Source organism: Centruroides vittatus, unplaced genomic scaffold, assembly GCF_030686945.1.
Source record: "Centruroides vittatus isolate TY-2023 unplaced genomic scaffold, ASM3068694v2 scaffold_386, whole genome shotgun sequence".
Lineage (NCBI taxonomy): Eukaryota > Metazoa > Arthropoda > Arachnida > Scorpiones > Buthidae > Centruroides > Centruroides vittatus.
Genome location: NW_027122706.1, coordinates 8,008,545 through 8,029,036, shown reverse-complemented (window position 1 = coordinate 8,029,036; position 20,492 = coordinate 8,008,545). Strand labels below are relative to the sequence as shown.

The following is a 20,492-nucleotide window of genomic DNA, read 5'->3' as shown; positions in this document are numbered from 1 at the left end:
CTCAGATTAGTATCAATAAAACATTAAATAAAACGTGCCCAGCAAAAATTATATAAACAAAATCTAACACCTTATCTTCGCTGAGAAAGTTTAATTTTAAACAAACGTTTTCGGCCTATTCTATAGGCCATCATCAGGCTAAAAAATCGAATAGTATCGTTCCATAAGAACAAATACAAATATTTAAACTTTAAATTAACAACGGATTAAAAGATGATACATAATAAACTAATATCGTATAGAATAAAAAACAAAATAAAAATCAAAAATAAACTCAGAAAAACTTCTAAACACAAGCATAGAACCATAAAATAAACATGTAAATTAAGAGTTCCTTGCAGAGTTCTTAACCATATACTTCCAGGCCAATGGAAGGCCCTCAGCGTCCCTCGCATTTATACACGCCCCTTCCAGCTTGCTCTTGTAAATCTCTATTTTCTCAGCGGTCCTCGCCAACGTTGGGGAGCTCACGGGTTTTATAATGTCCGCTTCATCCCATTTAACTATCGAGCTTTCGGTCTGAGCCATTTGGGATAGTACCGTGGCGTTGGAGCTTTTTCTGATGTTATACTTGTGCTCCTTGAGTCTTACACTCAAACTCCTTGTCGTAACGCCGATATAATCTTTCTTAATTCCCAGCTGTGCGTTCTCGTATGGTATCCTATACACACCCGCTTTTTCTTCCTTCCTAATGCTATCCTTGTCATTCCTTAAAATCTTATAAAGGTTCGGGGCTCTTTTCAGAATTATTGATGTCTCATTGCGGTTCGCAATTTCTTTCATAATGCTTTTGGCATATCTGTTATAAGTGAATTTAGTGATCTTAGCGGGACGTTGTTTAGAGCCTCTTGCTACGTTCTTCTCGTACCTTTTAACCATTCCTGTTATTGCGCTTTTCCTGTATCCTAAGGTTTCGGCTACCAGTAGAATTCTGTTAATTTCCTTTGCTCTGTCCATAACGTTATCACAATATAGAAAGGCCCTTCGGATTAGAGCCCGGAATGCCGCCATCTTATAATGATACGGATCATTTGATTGCGAAGGGATATAAAGCAGACTGTGCGTTGGTTTAACGTAAACACTGGTAGATAAATGCCCGTTCTTGAACTGGATGTTGATATCTAAAAAATGAATTGTTACGGAACTTTTCTGTTCTAATTTCAGTTTTAGGCCGTCGTTATTACGATTGATGCCTTCAATGAACTCATTAATCTTACGGTTATTCTTCCATAATATAAAGATGTCGTCTACATATCTTTTAAAATATACTATATCCTTACGGAAGTCAAACAAAACTCTTTTCTCCAGCTTTCTCACAACCAACTCACATAGAATTCCTGAGATCGGACTTCCGCTATGATGGACAAGCATATAGACAGAAAAGAGGGGTTCCAATGGGAAGTCCGATCTCAGGAATTCTATGTGAGTTGGTTGTGAGAAAGCTGGAGAAAAGAGTTTTGTTTGACTTCCGTAAGGATATAGTATATTTTAAAAGATATGTAGACGACATCTTTATATTATGGAAGAATAACCGTAAGATTAATGAGTTCATTGAAGGCATCAATCGTAATAACGACGGCCTAAAACTGAAATTAGAACAGAAAAGTTCCGTAACAATTCATTTTTTAGATATCAACATCCAGTTCAAGAACGGGCATTTATCTACCAGTGTTTACGTTAAACCAACGCACAGTCTGCTTTATATCCCTTCGCAATCAAATGATCCGTATCATTATAAGATGGCGGCATTCCGGGCTCTAATCCGAAGGGCCTTTCTATATTGTGATAACGTTATGGACAGAGCAAAGGAAATTAACAGAATTCTACTGGTAGCCGAAACCTTAGGATACAGGAAAAGCGCAATAACAGGAATGGTTAAAAGGTACGAGAAGAACGTAGCAAGAGGCTCTAAACAACGTCCCGCTAAGATCACTAAATTCACTTATAACAGATATGCCAAAAGCATTATGAAAGAAATTGCGAACCGCAATGAGACATCAATAATTCTGAAAAGAGCCCCGAACCTTTATAAGATTTTAAGGAATGACAAGGATAGCATTAGGAAGGAAGAAAAAGCGGGTGTGTATAGGATACCATACGAGAACGCACAGCTGGGAATTAAGAAAGATTATATCGGCGTTACGACAAGGAGTTTGAGTGTAAGACTCAAGGAGCACAAGTATAACATCAGAAAAAGCTCCAACGCCACGGTACTATCCCAAATGGCTCAGACCGAAAGCTCGATAGTTAAATGGGATGAAGCGGACATTATAAAACCCGTGAGCTCCCCAACGTTGGCGAGGACCGCTGAGAAAATAGAGATTTACAAGAGCAAGCTGGAAGGGGCGTGTATAAATGCGAGGGACGCTGAGGGCCTTCCATCGGCCTGGAAGTATATGGTTAAGAACTCTGCAAGGAACTCTTAATTTACATGTTTATTTTATGGTTCTATGCTTGTGTTTAGAAGTTTTTCTGAGTTTATTTTTGATTTTTATTTTGTTTTTTATTCTATACGATATTAGTTTATTATGTATCATCTTTTAATCCGTTGTTAATTTAAAGTTTAAATATTTGTATTTGTTCTTATGGAACGATACTATTCGATTTTTTAGCCTGATGATGGCCTATAGAATAGGCCGAAAACGTTTGTTTAAAATTAAACTTTCTCAGCGAAGATAAGGTGTTAGATTTTGTTTATATCAATAAAACATGAAAATGTCTAGATTTAGACTTCAGGATTTCAGAAACAGTTGGATTGAAAATAGGTCCATTTGTTCAGATGCTCTTGCCTAGTTTCTATTGATTATTAGCTCTTTTTAGAAACTACATCAGAGCTTTTTTTTGTTGGTCCCACTCATCTTTTGCTCATCTTAGCCATCTACATCTGAAGATGAAGATCATTCTCTCTCTCTCTCTCTCTCTCTCTCTCTCTCTAGTAACTGAAATATATTTTGTCTCAGACAAGATTATTTGGCTTTGGTTACTACTGCAATGTTGTAGTTCTTTTGCATGCATTGTGAGTTTACTTTTTGTCATAATAGCATCTGTAGAATTTAAAATTTTTTTTATGAAAGAAGCAGCACACCTTGTATAAATACAGCAAAGTATTTATTTGATCATAAATGTTTTCAACCTATTATCTATAGGCCTTCTTCAGCTGAATACCAAACTAAATGAAAATAGAATACAAAGAACATTCTAAATACATTTAAAATGCAATGTAAAATAATTTAAATGAATTTGAAGAATGTTCTAAACCAATAGAACATTCATGCAATTCAAATACTGCAGATTATCTGTTGTATTTGAATTGTATGAAAATGTTTTGGTCAAATAAATATTTGCAGGAGTTACACAAGGTGTGCTGCTGCTTTTGTCTGCTTTCATCTCCAGTTTTGTCATAGTTATTTTAAAATTTTTGTTCAGTTTATCATTTTTCTGTACTTAATTTGTGTAAATAAAATTTAGTCTTAAAATTGTAAATTACCCCCTTCCTGAATCGTCCTGATTTTTCCTATGCTTTAGTCATCTATATTGGAAGGGACTTGGGAGTACAGCAGTGTTTCCCTCCTCTGGGGTCCCTTGGTGCCATCTTACCCTCACATCTTAAGTAAAGAATAAGTTAAAATAAAAGAAATTAAAATGGACATTAAACAACTATCCTTACAAAGGAAATCATTTTTAACATTAAAAAAAATTGCAAAATATGAATAAAATTTTTAAATTAAAAAAAAATTTAATTGAAAATTTTCAAAAGTTCTATTTACCATATTTTCTGGTGCATAAGATGACTGGGCATATAAGACGACCCCTGACTTTTACAGTTAAAATATAGAGTTTGGGATATACTCGCCCTATAAGACGACACCCGGCATATAAGAAGACCCCCGACTTTTGAGAAGATTTTCCTGGATTAAAAAGTCATCTTATACCCCAGAAAATATGGTATATAATTGTTTGAGAATATAGTTTGGAATTTACAAGGTATATAAATATTTAAATAATACTTTACTGACATAAATTTCATGATTAAATTTTTATTTTTTTTGTTTGCTTTATATTAGGAAACATCTACTACACCAACTAATAGTTGTATGGACATACCATTTGAAATTCCAAAGGAAATATGGCTATTAGTTGATCATTTATATTCAAAAGGCATGAATCAGGTAAACTTCTTGAAAAATTTGTTTATTAAAAACATTTATGCATATTGATCATATATTTTTAATAGGAAGATTTATTTCAACAACCGGGTTTGCATAATGAAATACAGCAAATCAGAGAAAATCTTGATACAGGAAATTGGGAGTTAAATGGTATCCTTTTCTGTTTAAGTTTAAAATTAACATACATAATCACAAATAAAATTTCAGAATGAATTTTAAAATTAAAGAATTAGATATTTTTAGAATAATAACCAGTGTTGTGGAGTTGGAGTTGGCAAAATTCTTTTGACTCCTGCAACTCCAATTTTAAAGTTTACTGTTGGTAAAATGAAGAAAAATTACTTTTTAATTAATTAGTATTTAAAGAAATTTCTTAGAAAACACACACTTCAATAAATTTAGATATCAAAATATTAATCCATGACTGCCATTTCATAGCAAAATGTTATGTGAATCTCATGAAACATGCTTTATACTTTCAGAAAATAACTTTTATTACTTTAAGGCCCACCAGTGAACTGAGTGGATGAAACCACTGAACACTGGTAGTTAGTTGTGGGATTGTACTGTACCTGCCAACAGGCTGGCCATGTGGAGTTTTCTAGGTTTTCTTTAAGTTAGTAATGCCTAATGGAACAGTTTTCCATAAAAGTTTTCCTGGGAGGCATCTCTGTTTGGAAGATTGCTCATGTGCTGCATTGCTGTAACTAAAAAAAATCAAACTTATTAATTTAAATGAATATATTCACATTGTCTAGAGATCTGTACACTGTATATAATGTATGCTGTGATCAGTATGTTTTTGCTATTACCCAACAAAAAATTACAAAACATCATGCAATACTTGGCTGACTTTATTATTACTTTTTCAAGTATCTCATATGCTATGCAAAAAAATTAGCATATGATTCACTCAAAAAAACAAACTGTTTTTTTTTTCAATGCCTGAATGTAAGTAAATAAAGTTTATTTGTAATAGGGTTTACCTGTTACAAAGGGGAGTTCCAGTTGATAACCAACATAATTGATTTTGTTATATGATAATATATAAATTACAATATTTTGAAATCTTATCCATTTTGTTTAACATTATCATACATTTACAATATTGTGTACTTAAATAAATAAAATCGCAAATTGTGTAATGCAACTACAAAAAACTTTGTTGCAAATTATATAAAGTGTAAATAATTACACAATCTTCCAGTCTGAATACCGGTTTATTTAATACGTACTCACTTTTTGAACCTTTGTATCCGGTACTTTTTTACTGTCCACAAAACAAATGTTTTCGGCCTCACTCGAGGTCTGCTTCAGGTTAAAAGAACAAAAGAAAACTGGCTTCCCAATTATTTGAATTATTCTTCGAGGAATGTTTAGCTTTAAAATATATTCGAACGTAATTTTCGAATATATGCATGCGCTACGTAGCGTTGTCGTCTTCTTGTTCTTCGCATACGTAATGCCAGGCGTATGAAAGTGCGTTGCCGTCTTTAGAGTTTATACATTTCCCTGCACGGCCAGCCCTGTATATTTCAAGGGCTTCAAAGGCCCTGATGTCTTCCATCTGAAAGGCTCTACTTATCAATCTGGCATTGGATAGGTCTGCGTGAATTTCTGGATTGATGGAGTAGGTGGATAAGGCAGTGGTGTAACGAGCATGGTTTATATCGTATCTGTGCTCCTTGAGCCTCTATTGGATGGAACGTTTAGTGGAGCCAATGTATACTAATTCACGCCTAAATATGTCATCCCTCACTGGAATACTGTATACACCTTGAGCCCAAAGATGGTTCATTTTGTCTTTGGCATTGCGCAACAATTTATATATATCTGGGAACCTTCTGTATGCCAATCTGGTACCAGTTTTGGTTGCAATTTCTTTATATAAGGCCTGAAATCGCCGGTTGTATTCGACAATCGTGTATCCGCTGGCTGGTTCTTGATTCCGATCTTCATGAGTAATGGGTGTACTTTGTGTATCTCGTGGTCTGGAATAGGCCCGTGCTAACTTTCGTATTAGTTCTTTTTTGTATCCATGTGCCATTGCGATGCGTTCTATCTTCTGTAGTTCAATTATAGTATCATTCCACCTGGAAGGGTGCGTATATGCTCTTCTAACTAAAGCCCAGAACGCTGCGATTTTATGTGTAAGGGCCGGCTGAGTTTGCTGATATAAATCATGGGTTGTAGCCAGGTTTATAATATATATACCAGTTTCAATCCTTCCTTCATTCAGTCTGATGTTGATATCCAAGAAGTGGGCATTGGTGGTAGACATTTGGTCCATTTTAACCCTTTCCCTGCCGTCTGCCACGCCCCCTTATTTTGTAAAACGGCCAAGGTCAAAATAGGTAAATCAGGCAATATTATTTTAAAAATTCACCAAAAATTAAATTATTATTTGATTCATATGAAAAAAATCACATATATTTATCAATATAGTTAGTTTTAAATACGACATTTTTCAATAAAGTTTGTTTGAAAAATTTATGAGAAAAAAAAAATAATATATGATAATTGACATTCAAACTTGAAAATTTGTTACTTTTTGTCAAAATTAACATTGTCTGGTTACTTTATTCTTATTGTCACTGAGCCAGAATGACGTAGAATATTGTTCTGTACAATTTGATATTACATTTATGCACGTACGTTTATTCGTTGTGAAATTATCGCACATTATATCAAACATTTGTTTGAAATCTGAACTTTATTCTGCTTTCATCTAATATAATTAACTAATATACTTTATTCATTTCATATCAAACAAGACTATATATTTTTGTAATAAACATACGATTACCAATAGCAATAGATGTAACATTTGCTAATATTTTAGATTTAAAAAAAAATTAAAAATTAAAAATTAAAAAAAATATATAAAATATCAGAACTGAAGGTCATAACTTAAATATTTACGATATATTAACATATTATAGCTGAATAAACTTATTATAGCATAAATCAACTTATTATAGCAATATTATTGCATGAATATGCTAAAAATAAAATAAAAAATTATCAGAAAATGAAAAATTAAGAAAAAATAACCGATAATTAAAATTTTTTAAGTCGACAAAACACCACCTGGACAAAAATATGTAGAATGAACGATAAACAAGACGATGCCGTCAAGTGCTGACATCTGTTGTCGATAAATTTTATAAAAATCGATTGTTAACAGGGTAACGATCAATCGGTACCCTGGCCGTTTTGCTAAACGAATAGGGTAACGATAGATCGGTACCCTGGCCGGGAAAGGGTTAAGGGTCAACCTGTATGGATTGTTGTTCATGCAACTTAAAAAATCATTGATGCTCGTTTCTGTTTTCCACAGGATAAATACGTCGTCTACATATCTTTTATATATAACTATATTGGACCCATACTCTGGTATGACGGTTTTTTCCAATTTACGTAAAACCAATTCACATAAGTCGCCTGACATGTTGTTATGTTCGAATATATTTTAAAGCTAAACGTTCCTCGAAGAATAATTCAAATAATTGGGAAACCAGTTTTCTTTTGTTCTTTTAACCTGAAGCAGACCTCAAGTGAGGCCGAAAACATTTGTTGTGTGGACAGTAAAAAAAGTACCGGATACAAAGGTTCAAAAAGTGAGTACGTATTAAATAATTACAATTTTGTCATTATAAAATTTCTTAATATTTCCAATTGTTGATCTTGTTCATCACACAGAGGTTGTATCTATTCAGCAACATTAGTGTCTCCCTATACAAAACAAATCATAGGAATATATCTGTTACTATATAAGTATCCTGGGATTGGAATACATCACATAGACTTTGTCAAGTTATAGCCATCTTTAGTCTTTTGAGATGTATAATTGATCCAAATACTTTTGAATGCTATCTATTTGATACAGTAACCTCGGTGATTTAGTTGATAATATTTCTTACAATTTCCTAAATTTAAAGAAAACTTTTTAAGGAGTATTGACAAGAATAAGCATAGACTGAGTCTGTTTCTAGTTTTTCCTATTTTCATGAATTTAACTTTTAGAATAACTATTGTTTCTTCAATCTAATTATAAATAACTCTATAATATCAGTCAGTTCTTTCTCAAACAACAACTCAATTGAACTACTTTGTCTATATAACATCATATGTATATTTTATGTTGTCTTTTATAAAATAATCATCTCTTATAATAATTTTATTTCCATTAGGTTTTTCATGTTTTGCTATTGCTAGTAGTTTTTCCTCCTCATTCTAGATCTAATACATAAATTTGAAGTAAGTATTTTTTCCTTCTCTTTATTACTGAATTCACCTTTCTTTTTTCAGAACTCTTTAATAATCACCTTTGACTTTGACTTTACTCTTTTCTAAATATCACACTATGATTCCTTTTATGAGAAAGATAACACTGAGTATCAAAATATTTTTATCTAAAATTTTTGTATAAAAATTTGTACTAAAATTGATGGTGAGAATCAAAACATGAAATTTATCTTGGAAAAACTTTTGAGTACATAAAGAAACAACTACATCTTAATAGCCAAAATATTCCACTTTTAGTTAGTTAATTGTGAAAAATTGATTTAACTTTAATTGTTGCATATCAACTTACATGAGATGTATATTAGAATAACTTTTATCCTTTTTATGTTTAATAGTATAATTGTTAAATAAAATCTACAGTATTTAATTTATATAATAAAAATTGAGGTTTTGCTTTAAAAGTTTTATTTTTTAACATATGTTATCTTTTCCAAAAAATTTAATGTATTAGTTAAAAGTGAAAATTTTAAGTAATAGAGAAAATTTATTAAATAAAATGGAATTTCTTAACTAAATTTCAGTAAGTGTTCATTCTGTGGCAGAAGCATTATTACTGTTTCTTGAAGCTCTTGCAGAACCAGTGATTCCATATAGCTCTTACCAAGCATGTTTAGAATGTTCAAATAACTTTGCTCAATGTAAACAGGTAAATTTTTTAGAAAATATTAAATTTTTATTGTGAAATAAATTGAATTTTAAAAATATAAACAATTTGATTATATAAAATTAGCTATTTGAGTAATAAAAATAAATATGCAGAAGGAATTGAAATTTTATGTACAGTACATAAAAAGAATTGAATTGTCATTTTTTATGTGTGTTTATTTATGCCATATTTTACGTTGAATATATGTTATTTATAATATATGCATGTATGTATAAAATAAATTTTATATTAACTTATTTTACTTACTTAGGCAAATCCCAAAATGATTAAAATAACATTAATTAGGATAAGTTAGATTAATGTTAGTTTCTATGAAACCAAAATTTTCATTCTAGCTTGAATAAATCTGACATTAAAAGGATGTTAAACCAACTAAAAAATGTATAACTTAATGAAGATTTATTAATTATAATTATTATTAATTAATAGTTATTTATCCAGTGTTGTTTGCCTGTACTATCAGCAGTACAATCTTTAACAACAACAAGCATGTAATCAAAGTAAAAAATGTCAGTAATTTAAACTATTGTATTGCAGTCAAATAATGATAACTAACGCTTTAAACATTAAATATTTTAAAGACTGATAATGATTGTGCATTATCAACCACACATTGCAACAAATAATGCAAAATGAATATTATGATAACTATAAGTGTTCTTTAATTTATCAGAATTAGTAAGAGTGTAATATGTAAATACATATATATTAGAAATATATTACAGAAAATCTAAATTAATACGATTTTATTTAGTCAGGATTCACTATAGTGTAAGTTATAATATTCATCACAAGATTCAGTTAAGGCACTTGATTGCTTGTTGTTCTTGCAATTAGTTGTATGTTCTTTGGAACCTAGCATAAAGTTGTTATTGAGAACAAATCATACAGGAACACTCCTTTTGATGGAAAAAGTAGATTTATTTTCTATAATTTATAATGGATATGCATTTTGAGCTCTTCAGTCCTTATTTTATTAGAAAATCAGTAAAATTAAAAATAATTATAGTGACAACTGGAATAACTACAGTAGAGCATCGATTATCCGACCCCCGATTAACCGTCACATTGGTTAACCGACCGCGTTCTAGTCGGCAAATTCAAATGTCTGCTAGTGATGTGGTGCTACAATATTTGGCTATGTCTTGGCTACTTTAATATTATTTTTGTTAAATTTTTGCGTGTTTTAGCTGGCAACATGGCTCGACCATGAAAGGGAGGCCAGTATTTAAACCATGCTTAATTTTTTATTTTGTCTTTATTTTGTGGAAAATAAAGAAATCATTTTTAATGATACAATAGCAACGATTATTATTAAAAAAAATTTTGTTAGGCTTAACATCGATGAAAATTCAACGCGAAGTAGGTTAATAGCGATATACTAATATACAAATTACATGGGATATACTAATATACTAATAATGTATTTTTCCGTACTTTTCGGTTATCCGTTTTTTCAGTTATCTGACCAACCCCAGTCCCCAATTGAGTCGGATAATCGATGCTCTACTGTAATTAGTAATAAAATCATGGGGTATACTGGTAAAATTGTAAAAAGTAAAAATATTTTGGATAAAATGTATAAAAAATTGACTAATAAAGGTAGTAAAAACATAAAACCCTTAAAACAAAAAAAAACCTAGTTAAAAACAAGGTGTAAACCCTTTACAGCTTGTTTTTAACCAGTTTTTATTGGTGTACTATTTCTGAAAACTATTAAGGTAAATATTTTTGTAATATTTATTTTCAAAATTTTAAAATTGTAGAAAATTTTAATTACTTTTGTAAATGTTATGTAATATAATTTCTAAATTTAAATTTTATATCTATTGAAATTCATTTGACACTTCATTATTCTAAATGATGCTTAAGTGTAAGTGTGATGAAATTCTTTGTGTTTTTTAAAGTAAATTATATTTTGTGTGATTGATATGGGTTTTTTAAGTTCAATTTTAAAAAACAAATGAATGTTTTCTTTTGTTTAGAAATTAATTACCATTAAGACTTATGAAACTATTTAAATATAATATTTGACATACTTAATAATCTCTTTTTACAATATTTTATAACATTTATACTATAGCTCTAAGTTTTGATTATAAAATCCTTCAGTATAGCATTTATATTTGTATAATTCTTTGTTAAAACTTATTCAGTTTGAATAAGTTACAGCAGAATTTTATAATGTTTTAAATCAGTGGTTCCCAACTGGTGTTCCGTGGAACACTGGTGTTCCGTAAGCATCTCCCAAGTGTTCCGCAGATTTAGTCGCAAATCGGAAAGTGTACAATCGTATTCGAGCCGCCGAATATCAAAAAATTAAAATCATAAAATTTTCATAAACTTAAATATATATGTATGACTCGTACTCATGGAGTGTACTACTGTTTCGAATAAGATAAAGGCAATGATAAAAACTGAATAAAATATGTAAAAAACATCAGGCAGAAGTTTCCCATTAAAGTTATTTAGATATATTTTTTCCTGTCTTAGAATTGGCGTTAATAATATGAGTAGAGATTTTGAATTATAACTGCTCAATTCTAATAAAATAACTGATGACAAGCTTATGTGTTTCATATTAACTTAAGTAAGTGTTTCGCTAAAGAAACTTGCTCACAAAAGTGTTCCGCATTCTAGAAAAGGTTGGGAACCACTGCTTTAAATAATATAAATGTGTAAATTTTTCCATATTTATAATTCACTATTTTTTATTTAATCAATTAAATGTATGAAAGAGAGTCTAAAATTATATTAAAATTAATAATGGAAATGATAAATTAAATCAAGAATTTTTAAACAATGAATTGTTTGCATGTAAAGAGGATATTTTAATTAACATATAATAATCAAATTTTTAATTTATTAATTAAAATGGTAAATAATTTAATGGAATTTATATTTTGTAATTACAAAAAATTTATATTGATTTTCTAGGTGTTAGCACACATACCCAAAGTCCATAAAAATGTTTTCCGGTATATAATAGATTTTCTTAAGGAGCTTTTGTATCACAGTAGTGCCAATAAATTGGATCCAAAAATGCTAGGTATGTTGTTCCAATTCTTATTTATTCTGTATTTTCATTTTATAGTTATTTAAAATTTATATATTATTATTATTATGTGATGTTGTAGAACATTCCTACACAGCATATATACCAATGCATAGGGCTAAGCTGAATCAGAGTCAAGGCATAACTATAGAAAATAAATGTTTTGTTTACATACTGTACATGTATTATGTATGTGTTTAAATATTTTCTGAGTATTATATGTTTAGTATGGCAGCCTTCTGTAGTGTGATGTATGTGCTGTCATGAAGCCCTAAATTCCTGGCACAATATGTATCTCATCCATTCTCCACAGATGCATTATTTTGTGGGCGAGATCTACTAAGTATTTACTAACTTTTTCAGTATATGTATTTGTAGGTGTTTGGTACAACTATTTCTATGGTATATGTGATTTTGTTTTGTTTGTCAATGAATGTGATGTTTAGTCTGTTGTGATGAATTGTTTTGTTTGTGATTATGGCATGATCACAATATATTTTTTTTGTTGTTTTCTGTGATTATCTGAAGAGTGAATTCTTAATATGGTTCTTGGGTGTGTAGAAGTGAGTTTGTGCACAAGCTTTTGATGGATTATATTTGCTGTTTGGTTATGTTGATGTCAATTTGTGTTAAAAGCTTGCAGCCTGATGTGATATGTTGTATAGTCTTAAGCATGATGTAGCATTTCTTTCAAGTGCCATCTGTGAGTGTTGTCTTTTAAGATGTGCTTCCTGTAGTTTCTTGTATTTATGATCTGGTCATGTAAGGCAATCATAAATTCTTCTGTTTCTACAAAGAGGCATCTTTGAGTCAGCCAGCAGTTTGATGTAATTCTGTCAATGTAGTTCTGGTTGAGATAATTGGGTGCCTTCTTTGGATCTTCCAAGCTCAAGACTGTCTGATGCATTTTGTATGCTGTGTTAGATCCACATTAACGTTGTTTGAGTTTAATGGTGTACTGTTTTTGTCTGCCAGAGCTACAGCTTTGTGTAACTGTGATGTTTCTTGTTTTCTGTAGAAAAACTCAGTGTCTGTATTTGTTTGTAGTATTGTTTTAAAATATCTGAGGTCTCTTTCCCTCTCTTTGAGAAAGAATTAGCATTTGTACAGACTGACTGAGAATATATTTGTTTTGTTAATGTTGTTCATGTTTTCCTTTAGAGTTGTTTTAGTTTCAAATGTACTGAGATGTATTCATCTGTGTTAGTGTTGAGTTTATTCTGCTGTTGTGTAGTATTCCTTTGTTAGTCTGTTTTATTTGTGTGTGTTCTGTGAATGTGGCCTGTTGGAATTGTAACTATCCTAAATATAGACTTTTATCATTATATATACAGTAGAACCCTCCCTATAACACAGTAGATATGTTCCATGTTATATGAATTCCGTGTTGTGCGAGTCACTTAGATTTTACAAATACATGAGCCACTCACAGCCCGGCACTTGTGCAGTTTAGGCTGTTTGAAAGGTTTTCTTCCCTAAAATTAATTGATTGATTCTAGACTAATTTGACTCAAACATTTCCAAAACATGTATAATTTTTTGGGAATAATCCATATAAACTATGCTATAAACAAAAAATTGTAGGTGCCGAGTGCGCACTGTTTGAAGATGCCATTGCTTAAGCTTGTTTTTGTCACAGAGCAGCTCATCAAACATCGGATGTGTTTCCTGATAAGTTATTCTTTCTGCGAAAAACTTGCTGAACTTTGGAGACATCATTAATAGAAATATAATTTTTATGGCCGTTGAATAATAAAGGCTTTTTAGTAGGTTTGCTGCTCGTTTAAACTCAAAGGTTTGTGCAATGTCCACTATTGGTCCAGATTTGACCAATCCTGTCGAGGCACAAGTCGGCCATGACAATCTGTCTCATTCTTTTACCATGTTATATGAGTCTCTTTTAGAGTGTTATACAAACACGATTGCAATTTTTCCGCTGTGTTATACAAATTCGTCTTATATGAACCCATGTTATGGGGGGGTCTACTGTACATAATATGATATATAATAATAGTAATAAGTATTAAATATATTTAAAAATTGTATATTGATTGTATTTTAAGTACTTTAAAATTTATATTATATACTACATAATTCCATGATAAATTTTTGCAATGATTACATGATTACAGTAGAGCATCAGTTATCCAAAACAATTTGGGACTGGGGTTATTCAGATAACTGATCATTTATGAAAAAATATATTAAACACAAAACTGTACTGTATATATTTTGAATCACATGTCTTACAAACTCATACCTTACATACAAGTGCATTAAAGTAGGCCTACAGTTTAGGTTTGCAGGGAGCAAGAGAGTGCTGCAATGTCACAGCACTAGCAGAAATTTGAATTTGCTGATTGAAATGCTTTCAGTTAACTGATGTTTTGATTGAACAGTATTCAGATAATAGATGCTCTGCTGTATGTAGAAAATATTGAAATCATTTTTTGTAATGCTTATATAAAACACACACAATACAGTCAAACCTGTTTTTATGCGGTGGATAGGGACCGCATTAAAAAAAACGCATAAAAAAAAATCTCACGAAACTTCACGAATGGCTGTAAATAATAGTTTTCGCAACACAATTAAAAAAATACTTTTTTAATGCGGTCAGCAGGGACCGCATAAAAAAAGTCTCACATAGAAAATAACTCAAAACTGTACGAAATAGAATTTATTGACAACAGATGTCAGCACTTGACTGCATCGTCTGGTCTATTGTCTGTTTTACATATTTTTGTCCAGGTGGTGTTTTGTTGACTTAAAAAGTAAATTATTTCATTTTTTGCATATTCATGCAATAATAATACTATAATAAGTGCATTTATGCTATAATAAGTTTATTTAGCTATAATAAGTCAACGTGAGACATGACGAATCGCACGAGACTAGACGCCAACTATACCGCACAAATAAAAAATCGCACAAAAAAAACCGCACAAATTAAAAATTTGCATTAAAAAAAATCGCACAAATAAAAATCGCACGTAAAAAGACCGCATAAAAACAGGTTTGACTGTATATTCATAGTGTTACAGTTGTTGCAAATTTTACACAAATATAAGCTTACAGATAATAGAAATTTTACATAAATAATTGATTATCAATTATTGCAACATCTATAAGCTCGTTTTACAGTATTCAGTTCTTACTCAGATTCAATAATCGTATGAGAAGCATTGATTAAACAAGATTGTTTGAAGCTGTCAATTTAAAAAGAACTAATGTCCAGAGAATCTATTTTTTTTTTTAAGAAACTGCAAAAAACTAAATTGTATGTGCACACTGAAAGTCTTTGTACAGAACTAAACAATAGGTTGCATGTAGTTTGTTCATTACTTACTGATGGTGGTGACTGAATTTTTGGCATAGTTTTCACCACACTATTGAACAACAAAATGTTTGCATTTACTAAGTATTGATTATTAATTAATACTTCATGTACTTAGTTTAAGCTAATTGAAAACATTTTTCCTTTTTCATACTCATTACATATTGCCTTATTATTAAGTGTAAATTAAGATTTTATAAATTATATATAATTTATATATTTAATTAATTTTAATTTACTCAATATTCAATATTTACAGCAATATAATGGAGAAAAAGTTCAATTGTTTTAATAAATCACATACTTGCAATATAATAAGAACAGATAAATATTTGTTCAATTAGATCTTCCAGATTCATTAAATTTGAAATTTGTATCATATCAGTTTGTAACAATCATTTAAAAAATGTAATTTGTTTATAATGGTTTGATAAATTAAGAATTTTAATTTAGTCAATAAATTGTAATACCTTGTATATCATCAGAACAAACACCTTTTTTGAGACTTATGAAATTTGTACAGTAATTTTTTTAATTTTAAAAAACAGATTCAGTAATTATAGTTAATTATTTTTTAGTTTATCACAAGTTCAAGAAATCTAAACATTTAAAATATTTTCAATGTTTCTGATTGTAAGATTTAAAAAAATTTGATAATTTGGTGATCACTTATAATTTAAAGATTTAATACTGAAAATTATTATTTATTCCAGCTACTATATTCAGTGGTGTTTTGTTGAAGCAGCCTCCTGGAGAAGTACCGAATAATCAGTCTGTTTATAAAAAAATAAGTCATCAGCTGGTTGAAAGGAAAAAAGCTACCTTTATTTATCATTTTTTAATGAATGATTTTGACGATTGAACCAATAAAATAATCAATGCTGCACTCTGAATTATCAATGAAATACATTTGCAGTTTTCTGTATTATAAAGAAAATTGCATGAAAACAAAGAATAATTTGCAAACTGTTTTGTTTTTATTTTTTTCCCATTTTCCAAGTTAGAAGAGTATTCTTATATTTTGAAAATTATGTAATAATTCTCATTTTCCAAAAGTATGAAATGAACAGAAAAGAGTTTTCTTTTTATGTAGAATTGTTGTAAATAGTTCATTTGTATAGCAAAGTGGAGTTGAAGGAGCTGTGTACAAATTAATAAATATGAAATTATATCATAAGATGCACCATTCTATTCAACAACGCATTAGCTAAATCATTGTAAAATGAAAATATCAAATCCATTTGGATTAAGAGAAATTCTGAAGTTTAACATTAGTCCAAAATCTTTAGATATTGAATAACATTTTATGAGTGATTTTAAACAATATTTTGTTAAATAAGACTGCCATTACAATGATGATACTTAATTTATAGCAGTATAGGACAATGATTCTTGTAAAATTCCTGCATAAGAATTATTATCTGGTGAATTGTATAATGATAACAGAATTTATTTATTTAAATAAAGTGTGTAAATTAGAGATTGATAGACATCGAAATGCAATTTACAGCCAAACTACATGACAAAAACTTTTTATTTATCAGATCAAATTGATGTGTTTAGTATGTTACATGATACTGTGATGCAGGGTGTATATCTGAATCATTGTATCATTTAGTCTGATGTAAGTATATGATATACTAAAGAATTAATGCATTTGATAAATAAGTTTAATGTCACATATTTTGGCTCTTGTTTAGTCCTGTTATCTAAGTAGATTTTAGTTTAATGAAACTTAACACATGTATGTAAATCATTGTGTTATAAACTACATTCAAGCTTTCTATCAATTTTTGAAAGGCAGTATATATAAACTGCATATCAAAGTAAAATATTTTCTTTCACTGTTATTTATAGGATTTTTTAAAAACTTTAAAATTTATTTAGAATTTAGATAAGTTTCTACTCTCCATGATCAAAATTTGTTTATAAAAGAAAAACTCTTGTGTATTTCAGATAAATTTGTTATGGAAAAATTAAGGTGATGTTTTCGTAGTTTACTTATACTAAATTGTATTCTGCTTATATCAAAATTTATGATATAATACTCAGACACACTGATATTAACTAGTGATTGTAATATATTCTATATATATATTGTATGTAATTTTAGAATTTTAGTTATGCATGAATATTTCCCTCCATTAAAAAACTATATAAAAGAAATATATATATATAGTTAAGTAAATATGATTAAATGAAATATTTATGATGGTAAGTTTAGCATAAATATTTCTAAATGTTTTTAGAGTTGTGTTAGAAATTATTGGGTAATAAATAAGTTTTTTTTTCATATTGTATTAAAAACATTGCTGGGTGCAATATTCCATTTTGTGGTTTCATATCATAACTGAATATTTTAGTTATTTTAATTCAAAATCTTGTTGGAAATTGTAAAGTTTATAACAGATTGTAAAGTTTTAAAAAAAAGATAATAAATTTTAAAAGTTACTTTTAATAAAAATTTGACTAGTTTTTATGAAATTTATTTATTGATATAGGCCTACTGAATAATTACGTTTTAATAAAATTGAAAATGTCAATAAAATCAATAAAATTGAACCTCCAATAATGATTACCTCTAAATGACAGCCATTCAGCTATTTTTTAAAGAACGTTGAACAAAATTGCTTACAGAATAATCTGCAACAATAGCCATTTTTTTTAATGTTCTGCCAGTGACTGTTGCCCAGAGATTTGATTATATTTAAATTTTACTTTAAAGTATACTTGTATAACCTGAGCTTATTTGAAATTCTTATTTTTATATCAAACTTTTAATAACCAATAATTCAATATTTGCTAAAATAATACCAAAATATAACAAAAGTATATTTTAAACTAAATTTAAGATTTGTGCATATATTAATAGATTTAGTGTATTCAGTTTTAATCAGTAGGCCTACATAGTAAAGTAGAATTTATCATTTCTTTTCAGTTTTACATTTTAAATTTTACAAGTAAAAAGTTATAGTTGTTTCAATGGCTTAAATATGATTTTCCAATAATACTTAAATTTTCAGAAAATTTAAACCATTGTAAGAGAACAAAGTTCAAATTCACATTTTTGACAGTTTAAAAGTGCAAACACAAAAAATACTGAATAATTTTAAATCAATAAAGAAATGAGACATTCACGTATTGGAAAATTAGTGAACCTTGAGACCCATGAGTAAGAAGTGGCCCTCGCACCGATTCAAGGGTTCCATATTGAATGTTTAGGAAGTGTTAAGTTTTTTTATAAATTACATAAGGTCTGTCGTAAAAGTAAGTATACTGACTTTTTATTTCAAAATATATGAGAATTACATTAAACTACAAACGATCTTCAAAGAACAGCCCTTGCAAGGTCACGGTGGTTCCAAAGTTTTTTTCACTGGTCCTAGCAATACTTGAAGTCATTCTCCGTAAGGGTGTTTAGTTCGTTGGTTCAACTTTTTTGATGTTTTCCACTATCCCGAAATGATGACCTTTCAACTTGGATTTTATCTTAGGGAATAGGTAGAAGTCTCACGGAACTACGTCCGGATTATACGGAAGTTGTGTGAGTATATGGGGATTTTTTCTAGGCCAAAAACTCTCGAATTGATAGCGTTGTGTGAGCAGGTGCATTATTGTGGTGCAGCACCCAATCTTCTACAATGTCCGTGCAGACTTGATTGACCCGTTTTCAAAGTTCTAAGGCATCTTTGTAGAAGGCCTGATTAACTGTCTGTCCTCAAGGTAAAAATTCTTTGTGCACAATTCCACGGCTATCAAAAAAAAAAAAAAAAATGATAAGCATCGTCTTTATCGTGGATCTTTGTGCCATCTAAACACCGTGTTTCTCAATAAAGTGGCATCTCCATAAGCTTTGGTTAAATCTGCAAATGTCTTAGTTGAAGATTTGTTGAGTTTCATACAAAACTCCAGAACTTTATACGAGAATGGAGAGGCAAATGAAGGAGTGGTGCAAGATATTAGCAGAGAAGAAGTGGAAAGGGTGCTCAGGGAAATGAAGACAGAGAAAGCAGGCACTGTCGGATTCCCGGTTGAGGCTTGGAGAGGTTTGGGTAAGGAAGGGATTTATATCCTCTGGAACCTTATGAAGAAAGTCTGGCACCAGGAGAAGATGAATGGAGGAAGAGCATTCTTGTGCTGATCTTTAAAGGTAAAGGAGATGTACAGGATTGTGCACATTACAGAGGCATAAAGTTATTGTCCCATACTATGAAAATTGTTAAAAGAAGGATTAGACAGGAATCTGAGATTGGAGATGAACAGTTTGGGCTTTATGCCGGAAAGCGGTACGACTGATGCTGTCTTTGCTTTGAAACAGCTGATGGCAATGCACAGGGAAATGCAGGAAGGTTTGCACATGGTGTTCATAGATCTGGAAAAGGCGTATGATAAGGTACCTTGGAGATGGAGGAAGACATGGAGATGTTTGAGGAAAAAGAATGTTCTAGAAAAATGTTAGGTTCGTACAAGGGAGTGGAGACTCAAGTTAAGAGTAACGTGGGTATTACAGAAGGGTTCTCCATTAATGGTGGTTTAAATCAGAGATTGGCCCTTAGTCCTTATCTGTTTGACCTGATAATGGATGTGTTGGTTTGTGATGTGAAGTGTGGTACTCTGTGGAGTATGCTTTTTTTTTTTTTTTTAACTAACTCCGCCCTGTGGGCACTAAGAGGGCCTCTTTTAGAAGGCCCATTATGGGTTCGGCCAGGCCCACAATGGGGCGACCGGGTGGTGAGGGACGGGGCCCGACATATCCGAACGGACCACCCCCTGAAAAATTCCTGGGGATTTTTGACCCGTTCGGATTCGATCCCAGGTCCCCCAGAGCGGTAGGCTGCCACCTTGACCACTCGGCCATCCGGCTGTCTGTGGAGTATGCTGTTTGTGGATGATATTGGGCTGTGTGCACCTTCCCAAACCAAAGCTGAGAAGGAACTGGAAGAGTGGAGGAAGAAA

At 30.6% G+C, this 20,492-nt stretch overlaps 1 protein-coding gene across 3 annotated transcripts in view; it reads left to right on the top strand.

Moving 5' to 3' along the window:
• Ocrl (Oculocerebrorenal syndrome of Lowe) overlaps window positions 1-18,000 on the top strand; it is an 86,808-nt gene extending 68,808 nt beyond the window's left edge. For all 3 annotated transcript variants that reach the window (XM_067286843.1, XM_067286844.1, XM_067286845.1), the window contains 5 exons: window positions 4,065-4,169; window positions 4,235-4,319; window positions 8,999-9,123; window positions 12,082-12,193; window positions 16,250-18,000. In XM_067286843.1, coding sequence (XP_067142944.1) covers window positions 4,065-4,169; window positions 4,235-4,319; window positions 8,999-9,123; window positions 12,082-12,193; window positions 16,250-16,398 — 576 coding nt within the window. In that variant the 3' untranslated portion in view covers window positions 16,399-18,000. The remainder of the gene's footprint in view (window positions 1-4,064; window positions 4,170-4,234; window positions 4,320-8,998; window positions 9,124-12,081; window positions 12,194-16,249) is intronic.
• Window positions 18,001-20,492: the final 2,492 nt, after the last annotated feature.